At 41.8% G+C, this 24,422-nt stretch overlaps 1 protein-coding gene across 6 annotated transcripts in view; it reads right to left on the bottom strand.

Moving 5' to 3' along the window:
* The window catches only part of LIG1 (DNA ligase 1), a 277,726-nt gene that overhangs the window by 191,262 nt on the left and 62,042 nt on the right, over positions 1 to 24,422 (bottom strand). For all 6 annotated transcript variants that reach the window (XR_012850873.1, XM_075840007.1, XM_075840009.1 and 3 more), the window contains 2 exons: positions 6,522 to 6,633; positions 6,342 to 6,431 (listed from right to left, as the gene is read on the bottom strand). Coding sequence is in view for 5 of the 6 variants with exons in the window: in XM_075840007.1 (XP_075696122.1) it covers positions 6,342 to 6,431; positions 6,522 to 6,633 (202 nt within the window). In the remaining variant the exon portion in view is untranslated. The remainder of the gene's footprint in view (positions 1 to 6,341; positions 6,432 to 6,521; positions 6,634 to 24,422) is intronic.

The raw sequence follows: 24,422 nt of genomic DNA, 5'->3' as shown, positions 1-24,422 counted from the left end.
CCATGTCTGGTTTAAAGAGGTCTTGTGGTGCCTAAACAGTGGAAACCCCAAAAAAGTGACCCCATTTTGGAAACTACACCCCTCAAGGAATTTATCTAGTTGTAGAGTGAGCATTTTAACCCCACAGGTGTTTTGCTGAATTTATTGGAATTAGTCTGTGAAAATGAAAATCTACGTTTCTTCTGAAGAAACAGACATTCAATTTTTGCAAGGAATAAAGGAGAAAAAGCACCCCAACATTTGTAAAGAAATTTCTCCTGATTACGGCAATACCCCATATGTGGTCATAAACTTATGTTTGAATACACGACAGCCCTCAGAAGGGAAGGAGCGCCATTTGTCTTTTGGAGCTCAAATTTTGCTATAATGGTTTTCGGTGCCATGTCGCATTTGCAACGCCCTGGAGGGACCAAAACAGCGGAAACCCCCCAAAAGTGACATTCACTATCAGAATCCAAGAGAGAAAATGCCTCTTCAGCGTTATATAACTTGCGTGCCATTTTTTTGTAACACATTTTTGTAACAATTTTAATAAAACAAAGAAGTCCACTAATCAATCAATTAGTATCTAGAATTAACAGAACTGTAAAATATAGGAATGAATTATTTTATCTAAATGTGTGTGTATATGTATACATATATCAATTGAATCTTTACAACTAATCAATTGTTGAACGACTAATAGTTAATAACTTTGAGCGACCCTCAATTATTTGATATGTAGAATTAATAATTTATATGAATATGTATGCATGTATATATATATATATATATATATATATATATATATATTATATATATATATATCTATCTATCCACTACCGTTCAAAGGTTTGGGGTCACTCAGACAATTGTGTTTTCCATGAAAACTCACACTTATATTTATCAAATGAGTTGCAAAATGACTAGAAAATATAGTCAAGACATTGACCAGGTTAGAAATAATGATTTTCTCCTTCAAACTTTGCTTTCGTCTTGGAATGCTCCATTTGCAGCAATTACAGCATTGCAGACCTTTGGCATTCTAGCTGTTAATTTGCTGAGGTAAATCGGGCGAAATTTCACCCCATGTTTCCAGAAGCCCCTCCCACAAGTTGGATTGGCTTGATGGGCACTTCATGCGTACCATACTGTCAAGCTGCTCCCACAACAGCTCTATGGGGTTGAGATCTGGTGACTGCACTGGCCACTCCATTACAGATATACCAGCTGCCTGCTTCTTCCCTAAATAGTTCTTGCATAATTTGGAGGTGTGCTTTGGGTCATTGTCCTGTTGTAGGATGAAATTGGCTCCAATCAAGCGCTGTCCACAGGGTATGGCATGGTGTTGCAAAATGGAGTGATAGCCTTCCTTATTCAAAATCCCTTTTCCCTTGTACAAATCTCCCACTTTACCAGCACCAAAGCAACCCCAGACCATCACATTACCTCCACCATGCTTGACAGATGGCGTCAGGCACTCTTCCAGCATCTTTTCAGTTGTACTGCGTCTCACAAATGTCCTTCTGTATGATCCAAACACCTCAAACTTCGATTCGTCTGTCCATAACACTTTTTTCCAATCTTCCTCTGTCCAATGTCTGTGTGCTTTTGCCCATATTAATCTTTTCCTTTTATTAGCCAGTCTCAGATATGGCTTTTTCTTTGCCACTCTGCCCTAAAGGCCAGCATCCCGGAGTCGCCTCTTCACTGTAGACGTTGATACTGGCGTTTTGCGGGTACTATTTAATGAAGCTGCCAGTTGAGGACCTGTGAGGCGTCCATTTCTCAAACTAGCGACTCTAATGTACTTGTTTTGTTGTTCAGTTGTGCAGCGGAGACTCCCACTTCTCTTTCTACTCTGGTTAGAGCCTGTTTGGTGCTGTCCTCTGAAGGGAGTAGTACACACCGTTGTAGGAAACCTTCAGTTTCTTGGCAATGTCTCGCATGGAATAGCCTTCATTTCTAAGAACAAGAATAGACTGTCGAGTTTCACATGAAAGCTCTTTTTCTAGCCATTTGGAGAGTTTAATCAAACCCACAAATGTAATGCTCCAGATTCTCAACTAGCTCAAAGGAAGGTCAGTTTTATAGCTCCTCTAAACAGCAAAACTGTTTACAGCGGTGCTAACATAATTGCACAAGGGTTTTCAAGTGTTTTCTAATCATCCATTAGCCTTCTAACACAGTTAGCAAACACAATGTACCATTAGAACACTGGAGTGATGGTTGCTGGAAATGGGCCTCTATACACCTATGTAGATATTGCATTAAAAACCAGACGTTTGCAGCTAGAATAGTCATTTACCACATTAACAATGTATAAAGTGTATTTCTGATTAATTTAATGTTCTCTTCATTGAAAAAAACTGCTTTTCTTTCAAAAATAAGGAAATTTCTAAGTGACCCTAAACTTTTGAACGGGTAGGTAGGTATGTATGTATGTATGTATGTATGTATGTATGTATGTATATATATATATATATATATATATATATATATATATATATATATATATATATATATATATATATAACTATAACAAAAAGCAGCACCGTTCCTTCAGTATCGGGTGCACAGGTTCTTGTTCAGACACACGACCAGTGTCCCAAATCGCCAACGAAATCCAATACACAAGACAGCACTCCAAATTCAATTGTATAAATCGGATCACTTTAATCACCACTTGCAACGTTTCAGCCCTACTCCATGGGGCCTTTCTCAAGCCCCATGGACTAGGGCTGAAACGTTGCAAGTGGTGATTAAAGTAATCCGATTTATACAATTGAATTTGGAGTGCTGTCTTCTGTATTGGATTTTGTGTGTATATATATATATATATATATATATATATATATATATATATATAACGTGTGCGTAAATCTATACCACATTATAGATATATGTAATTAAATCACAACTCACGCGCATATATACACACATATACAATTATATATATCTATGTGATTTTATAGATATATATATGCATTTATAAGCCCTAATTGATTACTAATTAATTGCCCTAGTCTGAGTACTATCTAAACTATCTACCTAACAGCCTACCTAAACTATAACTAGCTGCCTACACTAAACTATCTATGTGGAGGTGATTTTTCTTTTGTGTTTCACAGTCTGTGTGTCTTTATACGAGACACACAGCAGCTGCTCGGCACAGTGCTTCTCTCTCACTGTCTCAGAACGATCTGACAGGGAGGGAGGAGAAACATTGTAACAAACAGCACGAAAGTTTGTTGCTGCAACAAACTTTGCTGTGAACACCATGATAGATTTATCATGGTGATCACGTCATCGGGACCGATACCAATCCGGTCCTGATGTCTTCTCTCAGCACTTAGGCTGCTAGTAGCAGCGTGTGCTGAGAAATTCAGGACATAGGGAGAGCGCTGTTCTGACACCATGTAGATTAACGGGCTGCAGGACAAAAGCCCAGAACTGCAGCCCGTTAATCTACGAGGGATGGTCGTGAAGGGGTTAATATCTCCAGTAAGGTCAATTCTTGGTGGAAATAATGTCCAATTCCTTTTGAAGAAAGGCTAGGTACTGCGTGAGAAGAGACATTGAGTCTATGGCTGAGCTCATTCCTCCCTTCTGACTAGGCAAGTAGATTTCCAACTACGTTCCTGTAGTTGGAAATTGAGAAGCTGGAGAACATCCAACAGAGCCTTTTACGACACTATCTTATTTTGGTAGAGTGTGATAGAGGGAAATCTGTTTATCATATTAATTTGAGAGCAGAGCATCATCCTCATGTCCTGCAGAATGGTCTGCATGTAGGCAGTCTAACACATCTAGTTTTTCCTCTTCTAAAGTTATTTCACCATTCTAGTATTTGGTCTGAAAAACACTTTTGTATGCTTTTATGCATGGAGTTGTTGCCACATGTGTGGATGAGTGACGGGTGAAGTGAATAATATTACTAAAAGTCAGGTCTTGAAGTGGATGTGTTCAAAAGCAGAAAAAAAATGTAGGACCAAAATTATGATGGCTAGATGACTTGGTTTAGAGAATCTCGGAAACTGCAGGTCTTTTTGGCGTGTTCTCGATATGCATTGGTAATACTGAATACCTAATAGTTGTCCAATGAATGCCAAACATTGAATTGGCAGCAGGGTCATGGGCACTGAAGGGCTCATTGATGAACGTGGGAAGCATAGGCTAGCCCATCTGGTCTGACCAAGCACGAATTTCTGATAAAGTTAAGCCAGGATATAATAGAAACGTGTCAGAATAAAGAGGATCGCAGCTTGCCGTTTTTGGGGCTGCGTAGCCAGTCAGAGTACCCATGCTGACCACTGTCAACGGTCAAAAGCTCCTACAATGAGCAAGTCAAGAACAGAACTAGACCATATAAAACAATAGTAGGTGGTCGCCTGGTATGACAAATCACATTTTCTTTTGTCTTGTGGATTGCCGGGAGCATTTGCGCTGCTTGCCTGGGGAAGATGGCACAAGCAGCGTGGGACTAGCCCACCGTAGGCTCCTGCGGTGGGCCCAAGCAGCGAGCTGCTTTTATCCAGCCCCGCTGCTTACTAGGGGTGTCGCTAGCACCAGGCTGTCGGGGCCAAGCCCCGGCAACTGCCACATTCAGGTCGCAAGTAGTCACAGTAGGCTTAGATATAGGGCCCCAGCAGACCGTAATCTTATACAGTATAAGATTACGGTCTGCTAGGGCCCTGTATCGAAGCCTACCACATGCGTTTTCTTTTGCGTTTGTGTTTTTTTACAGGTTCGGTTGTTGGACTACGTCAGATTCGAGGACTACTTCGATGACTGCTTTTTTTATTTTCAATAAAATGGTTAATGAGGGGTGTGTGTGTGTGTGTGTGTGTGGTGGGGGGGGGGGGGTTATTTCAATTAAATATTTTTTGTAAGTCTTTGTATTTTCTTTTAAACTTTATTACTACCGCCTTAGTAATGACTGCTGGCTGATTGACAGCGTCCATTACTAAAGCGGGGCTTAGTGTTAGGTGGTGCAGAGACTAACACTAACCCCCATAATTACCCAGGTACTCACTGCCACTAGGGGTTCCGGGAAGAGCCGGGTACGATCCAATACTCAAACCATCTGTAGTGACGGTCGGGCACTGGGGCGGCCGCAGGCGGGTATTATGCTGGGAAAAAGCCAAAAACAGTGGCCATTCTCATGCTGTGTTGTATCTGGCTGGTTATGATAACTGGGGGGGGGGGGGGGGCGGCCCACGTAATTTTTTTTTAAATAAGTAATTTTGAGAAAACAACATATGGGTTTCAAATTCTGCAGAGGCGATTTGTAGTTGGGAGAATGCGTCAGGGCAATCTGGGCCGGATGAAGAAGAAAAGGAAACGTGAGAGACTCCAATCTGAGAAGACGTCACGGGTGATTCACTGTATTGTATTAAAGGAGTTTTCCCATGCACAGGAAATTCCAAAAATATCTGATAAATGCGTGTCCCAGCTCTGGTACCCGCAGCGATTTCTAAAACTGACCGCAGAATCCAGGCGAAAACCAGTGGCGTGAGGGTAGCGCATGCGCGCAGCCCTCTCTATTCTGTTGTATGGTTGTTATGGAAACAGCTGAGAATCTCTTGTTCGACTGTTTCTGTAACTCCTAATGAACAGAATGGAGAGAGCTGTGCGTACGCATGATCATCTCTCCACTGATCTCCGCCTGTATTCTGCTGTCAGTTCTAGATATAGCTACGTGTATCAGAGCTGGGACCGCATCTATCAGACATTTTTGCTATTTTCTGTGGATATGCCATGAATGTCTAAGATGGGAAAATTCCTTTAAGTTACATGGTCTGCAAAGCACTTGTGTAGGACTGGTGTCTACCGTTATATGGTCACTATGTGGTGGTAATATTGGTCTTTGGTTTACTACACTCCTTTTATTCATTATTTCAATTTAGCGGACGGGTGGGCCCCAAGAATTATTTCCTCTGGTGGGCCCAAAGTACTCCAGTCCGACACTGGGCACCAGGATGCAATATGGGGAAAAAAGGCAAGCTGGTAGATGCAGTGTGATGCTAAGGACAATGTTCTGCTGGAAAACCTTGGTTCCTGGTATCCATGTAAATGTTTCGTTGACGCGTACCACCTATCTAAACATTATTGCAAACCAAGTACACCCCTTCATGGTAACTGTATTCCCTAATGATAGTGGCCTCTTTCAGCAGGATCATGTGCCCTGCCATTCAGAGGTCTTGTGGAGTCCATGCCTAGACAGGTCAGAGTTTTAAAGGCATGAGGGTGACCTACACAATATTACACGTCTTAATATTATGGCTGAATGGTGTAAAAGATTGCAACATAAAAATTAAATAAAATACAAAATAACTCCTTATGCAAAATTGTATATTTACCGGTTTCTTTCATTTGATGCTTTGCAGTTTTTTGTAGGCTAGGTTTTCCAACCACACTTTCTAGTTTCCGTTTGGTTACCTGCTTACGAGCTTACAAAATAAAAAACTTTTTTTTAACAAACAAGCACATACAATAGATACATGACTGTCAAAATAGACAATGATACAAAATGTATATACCTGTCTTTCGTTTAGAGAGGCTAGAGGGAGGCACAGCCAGTGAACCAGAGCAACAGGAGGTATCTCGGGAAGGACTGCCGTCAGAAGTAGCGATCTCTCCACTGGTAACCACCTGTACAATAAAAAAGAAAAAAAGAAATGAAAGCCATGAAATACCAAAATGAAGGAATACTCAATAGAAAGTTAGAATACAATTTTTATTTAACATTAAAATCATATATTTTTCAATTAAAGCTTCTACAACCAAATGCTAAAGAGACCATATATTAGTGAAGAGCCCATATATTAGTGAACTAGAAGAAAGAGCAATAGTAAGATTTATTTTTAGATTTTGTTCGAGGAGATTTTGCAGAAGTAACAAAAGTTACTACAGTTCTAGACCAGATACCAATAGCACTAGCAACAATTTATAGTTTCTTAGAGATGAATACTATTTGGTAGAAAATAGACTTGACATGGTGCAGAACAGTGTCGCGATCCAGTAGGAGCTATGCCGGATAGGGTAGGCTAAGGATTGGTGTGCTGAACTGCAAACCCATGTATGCACACAGGTATTAGTAAGCTACATAGTTAGTTTGTATGGTTGAATACATCCATCTAGTCCATCCAAGAGATGGAAGAAACGATAGAACTTTGAAGTGTAAACCTTTGAAATCAATTTTTTACTATGTATTATGTGATTTTATGCAACCTTTAAATAAGTTTATTAAAATAAAAATAAAAAAATGTTTTACATTTTGCAGAATGAACTTCGAGAATAAACAGTTGGACCAGCTTTCCCCCGAAGCAGTCAGTCCTGTTGACCTAACTGATTCGACTTTGACGGCAATATACAGAATACATAGAAGCTGTATCTCATAGTAAAAACATATTTAAAAGTTGAATAAAATCACATAATACATAGTTTTATTTAAAAAAATTGCTTCAAAAGGGTTTACAAAGCCAGTTCCTGCTGTGACCAGCTCCTGGGGTAGGCTATTCCACAGATTCAGAGTTCTTATAGTAAAGAAGACTTGTCGTTTCTAGAGATTGAAAGGTTTTTTTCTCCAGACAGAGGGAGCGCCCCCTTGTCTTTAGGGGATTTTACATTGAACAGGTTTTCACTATATTTCTTGTATGGGCCATTCATATAAGTTAATCATGTCGTCGTCGTCGTCCCTTAGTAGTTTCTTTTCAAGGCTAAATAGATTTAACTATTTTAACCCCTTAATGACCAGCCTATTTTAGACCTTAATGACCAGGCTATTTTTTACGTTTTTCCATCGTCGCATTCCAAGAGCTATAAGGCTGGGTTCACACGACCTATTTTCAGCCGTACACGAGGCGTATTATGCCTCGTTTTACGCCTGAAAATAGGGCTACAATACGTCGGCAAACATCTGCCCATTCATTTGAATGGGTTTCCCGACGTACTGTGCAGACAACCTGTCATTTACGCGTCGTCGTTTGACAGCCGTCAACGACGCGTAAAAATACAGCCTCGTCAAAAGAAGTGCAGGACACTTCTTTCAGACGTAATTTGAGCCGTTCTTCATTGAACTTAATGAAGCACAGCTCAAAATTTACGGCTTTCAGAGAAGCCTCGCAAAATGCGAGGGAGGAGCATTTACGACTGAAACGAGGCAGCTGTTTTCTCCTGAAAACAGTGTCATTACAGACGTAAAAGCCTGCTATCGTGTGCACATACCCTAACTTTTATTTTTGCGTCGACAAAGCTGTATAAGGTCTTGTTTTTTGCGGGACAAGTATTTTTTAATAGCACCATTTTGAGGTACATATTATTTATTGACTAACTTTTATTAACTTTTTTTGGGCGGGGGATAGAAAAAAAAATCTGAAATTGCCACTTTTTTGCGTCCTAAATCTACGCCGTTTACCGTGTGGTATAAATAACACAATAAGTTAATTCAGCGGGTTGTTACGATTGCAACGATACCAAATTTGTATAGTTTTTGTATGTTTTACTACTTTTACACAGTAAAAACGCTTTTTTTTTCAAAATTATTTGTTTTTGTGTCTCCATATTTAAGGAGCCGTTACGTTTCTATTTTTTCGCCGATGCAGTTGTACGAGGGCTTTTTTTTTGCGGGACGACTTGTAGTTTTTATTGGTACCATTTTGGAGTAGATGCGACTTTTTGATCACTTTTTAATAAAAAAAATTTAAAGTCAGGATTCACAGAAAACAGCAATTTTTCAGTCGTTTTTTATTTCATTTTTTACGGCCTTCACCGTGCGGGTTAAGTAATGTAATAGCTTTATAGTCGGGGTTGTTACGTACGCGGCGATACCAAATATGTGTAACTTTTTTACTTTATTTTGGTTTTTTAATAGTAAAGCATTTTGTAAGGGGTTTTTCACATTTTTTTTTATTAACTTTATTAAACTTTTTTACTAGTCCCACTAGGGGACTTCACTGTGTGATTCTCCGATCGCTATTATATTACAATGCAATACTTTTGTATTGCAGTGTATTACTGCCTGTCCGTTTAAAACGGACAGGCATCTGCTAGGTCATGCCTCCGGCATGATCTAGCAGGCAGTCGCTCCAGGCAGACCTGGGGGCCTTTAATAGGCCCCCGGGTGCCATCGGAGACAGACACTCGGCGATCTTATCGCCGGGTGTCAGTGGGATGAGAGGGAGCTTCCTCCCTCCCTCCAAAACCCCTCAGATGTGGTGCTCGCTATTGAGCACCGCATCTGAGGGGTTAAACGGGTGAGATCGATACTAATATCGATCTCACCCGGCAGAGCAGGGACGCTCCCAGCCCTCAGCTGCCTCTGGCAGCTGAGAGCAGGGAGATTTGACAGCTCCCTGCTCTGTTTACTTATTCCGATGCCGCGACGTAAAAAGTCTATGGCATCGGAATAAAGCCCGTTAGTGACAGACGTAAAAAGACTATGGGCCGGTCACTAACGGGTTAAGCTTTCCTCATACCTAAGATTCTCCATTCTCTTTATTAGTTTAGTCACTCTTTGTATTTTTTCCCAACTCCAGGTCATCCTTTCTATGAACTGGTGCCCAGAACTGGACTGCATATTCTAATGTTTTGTAAAGTGGTATTATAATATCCCTGTCCCGCAAGTCCATGCCTCTTAATACACAATAATATTTTGCTGTCCTTAGAAGCAGCTGATTAACATTGCATGCTGTTATTTAGTCTATGATCTACAAGTACACCCAGATCCTTCTCAACAAGTGACTCCAAGTATAGCTCCCCCTAGGAGCTATGGTGTATGCAGATTATTAGTACACAGGTGCATAACTTTAAATATATCTACATTAAACCTCACTTGCCAAGTGAATACCTAAACACTTAGTGTGTCCAAATTAGCTTGTAATTTCTGAACATCTTCTATAGACTGAACTACTCTACACAGCTTGGAGTCATCTGCAAAAATAGAAACCTTGCTAATAATCCCATCCTCTATAAGAATTACTAGGTAAATGAGGGGAACCAAGCTGAATCTTTGTTCAGGGTAAAAGGCTACTATTAAAAGCCCCCTTCTCCCATAGATTGTCATGGCGACATCAGCACAGTCTCCACTAGTGAGTGGGTGGAGGTTGGAGATGTCACTCACGTGGGTTATTTCCGGATACAGTGATTTCCTGCCATACACCAAAAACATTAAATAGGTTAACTTGTGTATGGGAGCTTTTTAATTGGAAATTCACATTGTGAGCACCATTAGAGATCGGGACTGACATGGGTGTTAACCACTTTAACCCCTATCCGCACCAGGACGTAACTGTACGTCGTTGCAGGAAGTTACTTCCCGCACGAGGACGTACAGTTACTGAGTTAATCCCGGTGCACACTGTCGGCGACAGTGTGCACCGGGAACCAGGAGGTCAGCTGTCGCCGACAGCTGACACTCCCCTCTTGCCGGCCAGCGGTCCTTTGCCGCTGATTTCGGCGCATTAACCCCTTAAATTCGGCGATCGGGTGCAATCGCCGAATTTTAGGGGTTTCTAACATATCGGCAGACCCCCGTCCGAAATCGCGGGGTCTGCCGATAGTTAGTATGGCAAACGGAAGCCAAACAATGGCTTCCGGGTCTGCCATGGACAGAAGCCCATCAGGACCAACCTTCGGCTGGTCCTGATAGGCTTCCTGTCAGAGTGACAGAAAGTCACTGTGCCGTTCCCGATGCACACTGTCGGCGACAGTGTGCATCGGGAACTTGGAGATCAGCTGTCCCCGACAGCTGACACTCTCCAGTGTTGCCGATCAGCGGCTCATCGCCGCTGATTTCGGCAATTAACCCGTTACATGCGGGGCTCGATTGCGATCTCCGCATGTAGCGGGTTTGTAGCGCATCAGCAGCCCCCATGCAATCGTGGGGGCTTCTGATGCTTGTGATGGCACCTGGGGGCCAGACAACGGCCCCCAGGTCTGCCATGTATGTCAGCCTATGAGGATTAGCCTCTGCTGATCCTCGTAGACCAACTGTCAGAGTGACTGTGACGTCACACTGACAGTTGGAATACATTACACTACCTAGGTAGTATAATGTATTCTAGCAGCGATCAGAGCTGCAGGTCAAAAAAAGAAAGTGTAAAAAGTAAAAAAAAAAGTTAATAAACAAAAATATAAAGTGTAAAAAGTAAAATAAAGTTAATAAAAATGTTTTATAAAAGTGTAAAAATAAAAGGTTTTGTTTTCCTATAATAAGTCATTTATTATAGGGAAAAAATGAAAACGTTAAAAAAAAGTACACATATTTGGTATCGCCGCGTTCGTAACGACCCAATCTATGAAACTATAATGTTAATTTTTCCGCACGGTGAACGCCGCAAACAAAATAAACTGAAAACGGTCAGCATCGCTATTTTTTGGTCACCACCCCTCCCAAGATATAGAATAAAAAGTGATCAAAAAGTTGCATTTACCCCAAAATGGTACCAATGAAAACTACAACCCGTCCCGCAAAAAACAAGACCTCCCACAGCTTTTTTGACGAAAAAATAATAAAGTTACGGCTCAGAATAGCGTGTCCCAGAAAATAAATTATTTTATAGAAACTTCATTTTATTGTGCAAACGCTGCAAAACTTAAAAAAAACGATACACATATGGTATCGGCGTAATCGTACCGACCGGCAGAATAAATTAAAACGTAATTTATTGCGCACGGTGAACGCTGTAATAAATAAAGAATTTAAAGCGCCAAAATCGCTGTTTTTTGGTCACCCTAGCTCTAAAAAAGATCCTGAGGGGCCAAAATGCTCACTATACCCCTAGAAAAATTCCTTGAGGGGTGTAGATTCCAAAATAGGGTGACTTTTGGGGGGTTTCCACTGTTTTGGTCCCTCCGGGGCGTTGCAAACCCGACATGGCACTGAAAACCAATCCAGCAAAATCTGCTTCAAAAAATCCAAAAGGCGCTCCCTCCCTTCTGAGCCCTGCTGTGGGTCCAAACATCAGTTTACGACCACATATGGGGTATTGGCGTAATCGGGAGAAATTGCTTTACAAATGTTGGGCGGCTTTTTCTCCTTTATTCCTTGTAAAAATGAAAAAATTCTATGTTTCCACAGAAAAATAGGTGATTTTCATCTTCACAGACTAATTCCACTAAAGTCTGCAAAAAAACTGTGGGGTCAAAATGCTAACTATACCCCTAGAAAAATGCCTTGAGGGGTGTAGTTTCCAAAATGGGGTCACTTTGGGGGGGTTTCGGCTGTTTAGGTACCACAAGACCTCCTCAAACCTGACATGGTGCCTAAAATATATTCCTAAAAAAAGGAGGCCCCGAAATCCACTAGGTGCTCCTTTGCTTCTGAGGCCTGTGTTTCAGTCCATTACCATACTAGGGCCACATGTTGGATATTTCTAAAATCTGCAGAATCTGGGCAATAAATATTGAGTTGCGTTTCTCTGGTAAAACCTTCTGTGTTACAGATTTTTTTTTATTACAAATGAATTTCGGCAAAAAAAATGAAATTTGTAAATTTCACCTCTACTTTGCCTTAATTCCTGTGAAACGCCTAAAGGGTTAAAATATTTTCTGAATGTGGTTTTGAATACCTTGAGGGGTACAGTTTTCAAAATGGGGTGATTTATGGGGACTTTCTAATATATAAGGCCCTCAAAGCAACTTCAGAACTGAACTGGTCCCTGAAAAAATAGCCTTTTGAAATTTTATTGAAAATATGAGAAATTGCTGCTAAAGTTCTAAGCCTCGTAACGTCCTCGAAAAATAAAAGTACGTGAAAAAAAATGATGCAAACATAAAGTAGACATATAGGAAATGGTAACTAGTAACTATTTTGTGTGGTATTACTATCTGTTTCACAAGCAAATACATTTAAGTTTAGAAAAATGCAAATTTTTGCAAATTTTTGCTAAAATTTGAAGTTTTTCACAAATAAATATTGAATTTATCGACCAAATTTTTTCACTAACATAAAGTACAATATGTCACGAGAAAACAATCTCAGAATCGCTTGGATAGGTAAAAGCATTCCGGAGTTATTACCACATAAAGTGACACATGTCAGATTTGAAAAAATAGGCTGTGTCCTGAAGGCCAAAACAGGCTGTGTCCTAAAGGGGTTAAAACGTTTCAGAATATGTTCGCACTATGTAACAGAAATTGTAATACATGGTTAAGCAGTCGGACAGAATGTGAGTCAGGGTACTGTTGGTCCCGTGTTACTCCCTCTGCAGGCACGGCGTTGCAGCAGCACTGGTTGCCATGAAATAATCCTCTTGATAGAAGTCTCTGAAGTGGCAAGTTCGCTTATACAGTCTGATCAAAACGTTTACAAAGAATCCAATGCTCATATATTTTAACCCCTTCAGGACCAGACCCATTTTTTCCAATCTGACATATTTCACTTTATGTGGTAATAATTCCGGAATGCTTTTACCTATCAAAGCGATTCTGAGATTGTTTTCTCGTGAGACATTGGACTTTATGATAGTGGAAATATTTGGTCGATAAATTCAAATATTTATCAGTGAAAAACACCAAAATTGTGTGAAAAATTGCAAAAATTAGCATTTTTCTAAATGTAAATGTATCTGCTTGTAAGACAGGCAGTTATACCAGACAAAATTGTTGCTAATTAACATCCCCCACATGTCTACTTTAGATTGGCATCGTTTTTTCAGCGTCCTTTTATTTTTCTATGACGTCACAAGGCTTAGAACTTCAGCAGAAATTTCTCACATTTTCAAGAAAATTTCAAAAGGATATTTTTACAGGGGCTAGTTCAGTTGTGAAGCGGCTTTTAGGGCCTTATATATTAAATCTTCACCCATCAAAGTATTCAAAACAGCATTTAGAAAGTTTCTTAACCCTTTGTTTCACGTAGGTGAAATTTTAAAATCTCATTTTTTTTTTTTGCAGAAATTCATTTTTAATCTATTTTTTCTGTAACACAGAAGTTTTTACCAGAGAAATGCAACTCAATATTTATTGCCCAGATTTTGCAGTTTTTATAAAATATCCCACATGTGGCCCTAGTGTGCTAAAGGACTGAAGCACTGGCCTCAGAAGCAAAGGAGCACATAGTGGATTTTGGGCCTCCTTTTTATTAGAAAATATTTTAGGCACCATGTCAGGTTTGCAGGGCTCTTTCGGTGCCAAAACAGTGGAAATCCACCAAAAGTGACCCCATTTGGGAAACTACACCCCTTGAGGAAATTATCTAGGGGTATAGTGAGCATTTTGACCTCGCAGGTTTTTTGCAGAAATGATTGGAAGTAGGCCGTGAAAATTAAAATCTACATTCTTTCAAAGAAAATGTAGGTTTAGCTAATTTTTTCCAATTTCCACAAGGACTAAAGGAGAAAAAGCACCGCAACATTTGTAAAGCAATTTCTCCCGAGTAAAACAATACTCCACATGTGGTAATAAATGGCTGTTTGGACCCACGGCAGGGCTTAGAAGGGAAAGAACGCCATTTGGAGCTCAAATTTAGCAGGAATGGTACGCAGGGGCGATGTCGCATTTGCAAAGCCCCTAAGGGACCAAAACAGTGAAAATGCCCAAAAAGTGACTCCATTGAGAAAACTACACCCCTTGAGGAATCCATCTAGGGGTGTAGTGGGAATTTTGACCCCACAGGTGTTTCATAGATTTTATTAGAATTGGGCAGTGAAAATAAAAAAAACACTTTTTCTTCAATAAGACGTAGCTTTAGCTCCAAATTTTTAATTTTCTCAACAAATAAAGGAAAAAAAGAACCCCAACATTTGTAAAGCAACTTCTCTGGAGTACGGCAATACCCCACACGTGGTCATAAACGGCTGTTTGGGCACACGGCAGGGCTCAGAAGGAAAGGAGCGCCATTTGCTTTTGGTGTACAGATTTTGCTGCATTTGGTTTCTGGTCGCTATGTTGCATTTGCAAAGTCCCCGTGGGACCAAAACAGTGGATCCCCCCCAGAAGTGACCCCATTTTGGAAACACCCTCAAGGTATTCTCCTCGGGGTGTAGTGAGCATGTTAACCCCACAGGTGTTTTGCAGAAATTCATGTGCACACGATGTGGGAGAGTGAAAATGGGAATTTTTCCATAGATACGCCAATATGTGGTGCCCAGCTTGTGCCACCATAACAAGACAGCTCTCAATTATTATGCGGTGTTTCCCGGTTTTAGAAACACCCTACGTGTGGCCCTAATCTTTTGCCTGGACATTCGACAGGGCTCAGAAGTGAAAAAGTACCATGTAAAAATTGAGGCCTAATTTGGCGACATATAAAGTATTGGTTCACAATTGCAGAGGCTTTGATGTGAAATAAAAGAAACCCCTGAGAAGTGACCCCATTTTGGAAACTGCACCCCTCAAGGCATTTATTAAAGGGTGTAGTGAGCATTTTCACCCCACGTAAAAACACGCGCAGTTGGTCTTTAAGAAACAATCTAAAATTGCTCATAACTTGCTAAAAAATGATAGTTTTTCAAAATAAAAACCACTGCTGTTATCTACATTACAGCGCCGATCAGACTATGTAGGAGATAGAGCATTTATAATCTGGTGACAGAGCCTCTTTAACAGCTGTCAACTCCAACCTAAGACCACACAGTCATATACGATGCTGCTACACTACGTACATTGCACAATACAGTTGACAGGGAAAAAAAAAAAACAGGAAAGGGAGGAGATCCACATCTCCAAAAGAAGAACCAAAAAAACGAGGATGAGGAGTGTGGTGGCTGGGGAAAGGGAATTAGAGAATTGTTCCGCATTCTATTTATTCATGCACAAATAAGTGTGTTCTAATAGGGGATGAACAGCACAAGAGTAAATTACTTTCTTATCTACCACTGCAGTTAGATTATATAATTGCTGTACATTATCTTGCCAGCCCTTCCAAATCTGGGTAAAAGAGTTATGCGTTCTAAGTTCCAGGTTTATAAAAAAAAAAAAAGTTCTTCCAATCTAGCTATCTGATCTACTTTTTGTAACTAATGCATAACTGAAGGAGAATTCATTGACTTCCACTTGATTGCCATCAGAAGACGTGCTGCTGCTAGCAAAATAAGTAACAAGTTAAGTGATTTCTTGGGAATATCAGCCGGTATTAGAGCAAGGAGGCCCACCTTCTGAGAAACTGACAAGCGTGTCTGACATATCTTGTTGATGTGGTGAAAGATCCGCTGCTAGAAAGTAAAGATTTGGGCATTCCCACAAAATATATATGAAGGAGCCAACATCTTTTACACATCTCCAGCATATATTTGATGAAGTGCTATTTTAATCTAACGAGCGTTCGATATTATCTAGAGATTTTGTAAGCATCTTTTTCTATAGGTCTTTGAATGCGAGCTATACATTTTTTTATTTTTCGTCGACATAGCTGTATGAGAACTAGTTTTTTGCAGGATTAGTTTCTTTTTAATGGCATCATTTTGGGGTACATATTTTTTGATTAAACTTTTATGAACTTTTTTTTGGGGGGCTGGGGATAGAAAAAAAAAAAACCTGAAATTCCACCATATTTCTAAGCGTTTTAACTGAACGCCGTTCACTGTGCGGCGTAAATAACATGTCACCTTTATTCTATGGGTCGGTACGATTACGACGATACCACATATGTAAAAGGTTTTTTATGTTTTACGACTCTTGCACAATAAAAACACTTTTGAACTATAATTATTTGTTTTTGTATCGTCGCTTTCCATGAGTCGTAATTTTTTTATTTTTCTGTCAATGTAGTGATTTTTTTGGGCTTGTTTTTGCGGGACGAGACCGTTTTGATTGGTACTGTTTTGGGGTGCATGGAACTTATTGATTAACTTTTATTTTAACTTTTTTGGGTGGCAATGGGAAAAAAACTTCTTCAAGTATATAAATGCAAAGAAGTACTTGCAAAATCAGCAAGGGATCAAATACTTATTTCCTTCACTGTAGATATGGTCCAAGCTAAATTAAATAAAATAAATGTGCACGAGGTCCCGAGACAAGATGGGTTACATCCTAAAGTTCTTAAAGAGCTTAGTTCAGCTATTTCTGTCCCCCTCTTCATAATATTTAAAGATTCTCTAGTGACTGGTATAGTGCCAAGGGACTGGCACAGGGCAAATTTGGTGGCTATTTTCAAAAAGGGCTCTAGGTCTTCCCCGGGTAATTATAGACCAGTGGACTTCCAGGGGCGGGGCATCGTGGATGGCCGCTTTTAGAGAGAGCTCCTCTGCGTCCTGAGACCATCCGGGCTGTATCCTGGCCATCCTGCCTCGGGGGACGTTGCAGGCAATTCCCCTGACACGGGGGGTTTGGAGAGACCCTAGAGAGGCTCCGATTTGAATCGCCCCGGAGTCGTGGGCGGTGGAACGCCGATAATAGCGCGGGCGCCCCTGGCCCCGTCACGCGGCAGACAGTAAACGCCCGGCGGAAGACGAGCCCTGGATTGGGGATCCCCAATACTGGGGGAGACCGTGAAACGGGGTGACCCGACATCAAAAGAAGTCCTGCAGCTGGCACCGATCACCTTACCTGGGTCTCCTGCTGAAGAGGATTCTTCCGGCGGCCATCTTTGAGGAGGCGAGACTCTGCCGGACAGCACACACATCACACGGCCGGTAAGGAGAGTGGAGGAAGAAAGGTCATAAGTGGGGAGGGAGATCTCCCCAGTGGACTGCTCAGTGACCCCCCGATTGGCCATCATTGTACCCCGACGGGCGCTTCTGGCCTAGCAAGGGCAGATCCCGGCCGCCACCTTGTGCGAGGCAAATCTCACGAGAACCCACGCCCCGGCTGCCATCTTGTGGAGGGTGAAGGCAGAAGCTGCCTGACAAGTAACTAAGTACTGGGAGCGGGAGGAGAAGTGGGGCAGACCCCAGGTGAGGAATGTGGTCCCCCACATAACCAAGTTGTGACCCCGGCCGATATTTTGTGTGGGGCAATACCCAAGTGAAAACACCCAGGCACAATCTCGCGGGTGGCATCGTTGGGCCTGACGGCCGTTCTTGCTGTCCAGGGAACTGTATACACATCGCACGGGGGGGGGGGGGGAGAAACCCCGGTGTAACCCCCAGCCAGGGACTACTCAGCGCGACTATCCTAACTGTGTGGAATACGCAGGCTTACGTCAACATTGTAGGAAGAATCTAAGATTTATTGCGCTTCAGAAACTTCCCCTTTGACCCGCCTTAGTTCACTTCATCGTTTGCGTGGGACATAGTTTGCTGAACTCACTATGTTTCGTTATAAAGATCCCTCCAAACCCCTGCACATGCTGATGGATCTGTAAAGATGTAACGTGCTGTGGGCTACTTTCCTCCTATTTGCCTCTGCTGCCTATTCATGGTCTGTAAAATCTCTCGTGCTATTCCCCTGATAGGGGAGCGTGACATGGACAAATATTTGACGAAATCTTTGAGAGATCAACCTGTCCACTCTTGTGCCGCCCGGACGCCCGGGATACCCCCGTCCTCCAAAATGCAGAAATCCAAAACCCATATGAAGGGGGATAAACAGACTCCCAGATCTTCTTCCAATAGAGGTTCCAGCTCTCAAAATCAGTTCACCCCAGAACTTCTTCCTGATGACGACGTCACGCCACCCAGACTAACCCCACAGAACAGTCCTTCGCATGACTTGGAAACTGACTCACTTCAGGCGACCTTAGTGGCACAGGAGGTCTCCAAACTTCTGCTTCCTCTCTTCGACAAGCGGTTGGATATCTTACACACGTCCATAAATTCTGCATTGGCGCAAATCACTTCGAACTCTCAAAAAATAGCAGATATGGAAACACGGTTTAATACAGCGGAAGATTCTATCGCCACAATGGAGGTTGCCTTACGACAAAGTCAAGCTACATCCCAAGTCCTGAAAGACAAACTGGATGACCTAGAAAATAGGGATCGGCGTAGCAATTTGCGCTTCGTGGGCATCCCTGAAAGCGTGACGAACGACCAGCTACTGGACTACATCACCAAAGATATACCCACAGCCCTCAACATTGACCTGGGACGCGACCCCCTCATGATTGAGAGAGTGCATAGGCTGGGACCACCCAGAACCAGGGGGAATGCGTGAGACAATAGGCCACGTCCAGTGATCGCCAAGTACCTACACTGGGCGATAAAAGAAAGAGTTTTGAGAGCATACAGGCAGCAGGGGAATCTCCACGTGAATAACTCCAAAATCCTGATTTTCCAAGATTACTCGGCGACGGTCGCCCAGAAGAGAAAAGCCTTCGCTCCTATTTGCCGCCTGTTGCATGAACAGAACACCACCGCAATTGGTCCCGGCACACTGAGCTGTGATAGCCTGCGGTCGGAAACAGCAGGCAGCACAGCTCGATGAAACACTGGGGGAAAACGGCGATGCATTTTCCCCATGACGTACAATTCTGTCACTGAGCGTGAACGATGTGCTCCGCATGACGGAATAGTACATCAAGGAATGGGAAGGGATTAAAGAAGTAGAGGAAAACATGTATTAACGGTCTTCTTTCCTAGATATCTACTCTTGAAAATTTGAGTAAACAAGCTACCATGCAAATTGCTTGGGGAGATCTTTCGATCCTTAGACAGGAACTAAAGGACACCTGCTTAACGTAAAAGCTGCAGGGGCATTACTAAGTATTGCTAAAGAATTTAATCTCTACTATCAATACCTTTATAATATTAACACTGTTCCTTAGAACGGGGATACCCTGGTTAGACAGGACTGCATGATCTCTTTTTTTTAGACTCCGTTAATCTCCCCATTCTATCAGAGGAAGCCGGTACCAAAGTTTTGGCCTGAGTCACGTTTGAGGAAACCTTGACAGTACTCTCTTACCATCCCAGCTGGTAAGAGCCTGGGTCCAGTTGGGTTTCCAATTGCTTATTACAAAAGATTCTGACATCCCGGTTCCCAGATAGGTGAAAAAGTTAGTAACGGTCACGATCTGTGGGTATGTGGACCCACTAGGCCGCACCATCGTAGCGGAGAGGCAGCTTGCCAAACAGGGCACCCAATCAATACAAAGTCCAGCACAAGGGTACCAGAATAGTCCAGACAGTCGCAGTGGCTAGGCACAGATGGACCTTCAGACGGCAGATGCCACAAGTGGCGGAGGGTATTAGGTGTGGCAGATGACACCAGAAATGGTGTACGATAGCAGGCGTGACCGGCGACAGAACACGACTCCAACACTCCATAGGGCTAGGAACAAACACAGCACAGGATACAGGAACAGGTAGTAGGGTACAGGAACACTTGGGAACAGGAGAACACGGAGGGACAATTTGCCAAGACTAACACGGGAATTACAAACAACGCTCAGGCAGGGAGTGAAAGGGCAGGGCCCCTTTTATAGTCCAGAGTGATTAAGGCTAAATTTTAATATAATTCATGTGTGCACGCTGGCCCTTTAAGGCCGGGCACGAGTGTGCACACGCACCCTACGGGACACAGTCGAGCGGAGCAGAAGTGAGTGCAGGCATCTCCTAGGAAGGAGATGCGGGCCAGAACTCACAGATTCATGGCCGCGGTCACCGAGGGGTGAGCAGGCACGGCGGTCCGCGGACGCTACAGTAACTTATGACAGGTGCTTCTTGGCCTCCTCTGGCTCTTGAGGCGTATATCTCCATTATCCCAGAAGAGGGGAAAGATCCAGAACTTTGCTCTAGTTACTGTACAATTTCTTAACTTAATACGGATTTGAAATGGTAGTCTAAGATCTTGGTAAACCAGGGTGCCAGATGTTTTGAACGAGCTGATCAAACCCAAACAAACAAATGGGATTTATTTCAGGCAGGGAGGACAAATTTAAACACTGCTAGAATTATACATGCAGTAATTTATGTGAAGAGATATTAGATACCACTAATTCTTCTCGGGATGCAGAAAAGGAATTCGACTGTGTAAAATGGGATTTTATGCATGCTACCCTTATGCAGTTTGGCTTCCCATCTAGTTCTATTTCAGCTGTGTTTTCCTTATACTCTACACCTACGGATCAGGTTAGGGTTAATGGTACGCTTTCTGATCTATTCCATATTAATAATTGTACCAGGCAGGGATGCCCCCTCTCCCCAGCACTTTTTATCCTGATCATGGAATCTCCCCATCAGAGGATAAGGCAAACCCCTAATATACGGGATCTGACGGTGGGTAATTACACCAATACCACTGCAGCCTTTGCGGAAGATCTAGCTGTCCTGATTACTAACCCTGCAAGGCCAGTTTCCTCAATCCTACAACAGTTTGGTAAAGTCTCTAATTTTAAAGTTAACTTGGGTAAATCTGAAATTTTAACCGTTTCAGCTCCCCTCTCTGCTATTAGATTACAAAAACCCTTTACTTTGTTTAGGTGGCCTCATGACTCTATAAGGGTCTTAGACAGACCCCGGCTAACCCCGACCTTTTATACTCCCTAAACTATACCCCCTTGCCATCGAATATTAAAATCACAAGTCATGAATATGAGACTCCCATTTACATCTTGGATGGGTCAGAAGGTATTGAAACTTCTCTTGATATCCATATTGGACTAGGACATGGGGCAAAATTACCATCTTCACCATAAACATGCAAGCGGAAAACGAGAGCGACAATACACTCCATGTCTAAAAGTGGTTTTACATAGACAATTATTCACCAGCGTTTACTACCTATTAACAAACCCTGATCAGCAATACATCTTGACGATCGGCGCTAGTTTGCTTTATTGAAACGGAGCAATGATGGGGTGTATGTGGACGAACGTTCGTTACTACAATTGTTCGTCCACATACATTTGCATCTTGTTGGTAGCACATCCACTGTTTACACAGGAAGATATGAGAGAATAGCGACCATTTTTAAGGCCGAAAAAAAGATTTGATCAGCCGATAAATAAGCGTTTGCTCGTTCATAGACTGATCACTGCCCTGTTTACACAATGCAATGATCGGGAACGACCAATAATATGAACGCTCGTTTACCCGATCATTTGCCCATGTAAAATGATCTTTAGGCATGGAATTTTACTTGTGCCACATTGTACTATTGATTGGCAGGGGTAGTTAACTGCAAGTGTATAATCTACCCAAACAGAAAAAAATTGCTAGCTGTAGGTTAGTTTAGAAGAGAGGAGGAACAGAAAAAAAATAATAAATAGATGTGTCTGGTTAAGTGGAACATAAACTTCAACACCTCGGTTTTAAGAACGTTTTTATTTGACACTTTAACATGCTTAGTCCTTTCTGGCGATGATACCAAAAGTTGGGAGTGATACTGAGCAAGAATCTATTGGCTCAAGCCCAGACTACAGTTCTAAAGTGTCATGGCAATCTTAACAGCCATAGGATTTGCAATGTCAGATGTCTAACTGCACCTGCTGTAACAAGTGGTTGCAGATAAACAACAGCCAATGATCATTTCATTAAGCACTAAAAGCAGAGTGTAAATGACATACTTGAGGTATTTTCAAATGTGTTAATGCTTGTGTACAGTGAGATGGATTGTAGCTCCCTGTGATACGGATTGGAAAACAAAACAAGACAGGAATGCTCTATCATGAAGATTTAAAGGAACACTAAACAAAGTCAGCAGCTAATAAAACTGAAGCTTATAGCACAAGAGCTGCGAATACCATTCACAACTATGAAAGTAAATGTTTGTGGATATTTTCAGAGCTGTAGATATTTTAGAAAATAGCTCCCATGAGAGTAAACATTTGTTTTGACTTCCGGTCACTAATCTTTTTGGAGAAAGACTTTAGCCAGAATCACAATAGCCTAAACCAGTGGTTTTCAAACAAGAGACCCTTCATTCCTGTACGGTACACCGAGACAAAAGCTTTGTCCCTTTAACGTTTTCTCCCTTTGTCCCTTTTCTTACAATTTTAGAAGCACCCAAACAAAAGCTTATTTAAAAAAAAAAATGTAGAAGTTTTGCAAAGTAAGACAAAATTCCCAATTGGAAACACAAACTAAAACATTGTTATAATAATCCTCATTTAGTAAGGAATCACAGAAATAAGGGCCTGTTCACATCAGCGTTGGCTTTCCGTTGAGGAGGTTCAGTCGAAGGTTTCCTGCCGAAACGGTGACAAACGGAAACCATTAGCAATGTTTCAGTCACCATTGATATCAATGGTGATGCAAACGGAAGCTAATGTTTCAGTTTGACTTTCCGTTGAGGGGTTTCACAAGGGAAACCTCCGAGTGAACCCCCTCAACGGAAAGCCAACGCTGATGTGAACCTTACACAAGTACAAAAATTCACGTAATAAATAGAATAAAAACCAATCAGATGTACAATAATGTTAAATCTTAAATAAATATTCGCAGATCAATGCAGGTAGTCCATTACAGAATATCCATTCATAACACTCATTCACTTGGCCATTAGGAAATGTTGAAAATTACAAGGAGAGAGAGGTTTGTGCATTAATCCAGAGATCCCATATTTTGAGGAGTCTGTCTGGGGTCCCCCTAGCAGCATAACTTAACTTGTACACATATGCTCTGACCCGGAATGAGTACCTTGATGGCCGCTAGGCTGCAAGAGGACGGCGCTGGGTGGCACTCTCGTTCTCTATCTCCACACCGGTGGCTGCAGGAGACGTCAGAGGTGATCCGGCTGTGTCTTAATGGCAATTTGACAGCCAGGATGCGGCTGAATGACCAGCATAAGGCAGGTCACATGCGGAGCTCGCTCCATGCACTCAAACCAAACCCCCGAACGAAAGCCAATTTAGTCTGCTGCAGTGTGCTGGTTCCCACATCATGCCAGATATATTCGCCACTTGGTTTTTGTGGGTATACTGGGTAGTTATACACAGCAGGGCTCCTGCCGTAAGTGCTTGGTTTGGAGATAACGCCGAACTTGGCCCCTTAACCACCGCATCTAAGGTGTTTGCCAGAGGTGGCTCCCTCTCAACTCCTCGGTACCCCGTGACACGCTGCCTAGTTACCACAGCAGCCATGGGCCTGAAAAAGGCTACCAGGTCTGCCATGGCTTTATGACTATTAGGCCAACTACTTTGCCCAATAGGCAAAAATGGTTTTGGAAAAAATTATTTTGTATAAAAAGTCGATTATATGTACCTCAAATTGGTACCAATTAAAAGGATAACTCATTCCACAAAAAACAAGCCATAAAGCATGCTTTTATTGTGCAAAAGTACTAAAACATTAAAGAAAAAACACATATATACATTTTTTTTTTTTCATAAATTTTTTTGTCTCGGTGCAATCATACCAACCCGTTGAATAAGCTTAACATGTTATTTTTACAAAGAAAAAACAAAAAAAAACGTCTTTTTGCCATTACCTTCGGAAAAAATTTATACACGCTATATCACAAAACCCCAAAATGGTGCAATTAAAAAAAATAAATGTAAATCACGCAAAAATTAAGCCCTTATACAGCTACAACAGAAATGGAAAAAAAATAAAGTCAGCTGTAATATATAGATGACACACGCAGGTAATGGCGCACGCTCAGCTTGTGAGCCATCATCC

Source organism: Rhinoderma darwinii, chromosome 10 (assembly GCF_050947455.1).
Source record: "Rhinoderma darwinii isolate aRhiDar2 chromosome 10, aRhiDar2.hap1, whole genome shotgun sequence".
NCBI lineage: Eukaryota > Metazoa > Chordata > Amphibia > Anura > Rhinodermatidae > Rhinoderma > Rhinoderma darwinii.
This window is presented reverse-complemented; position numbering and strand designations above follow the sequence as displayed.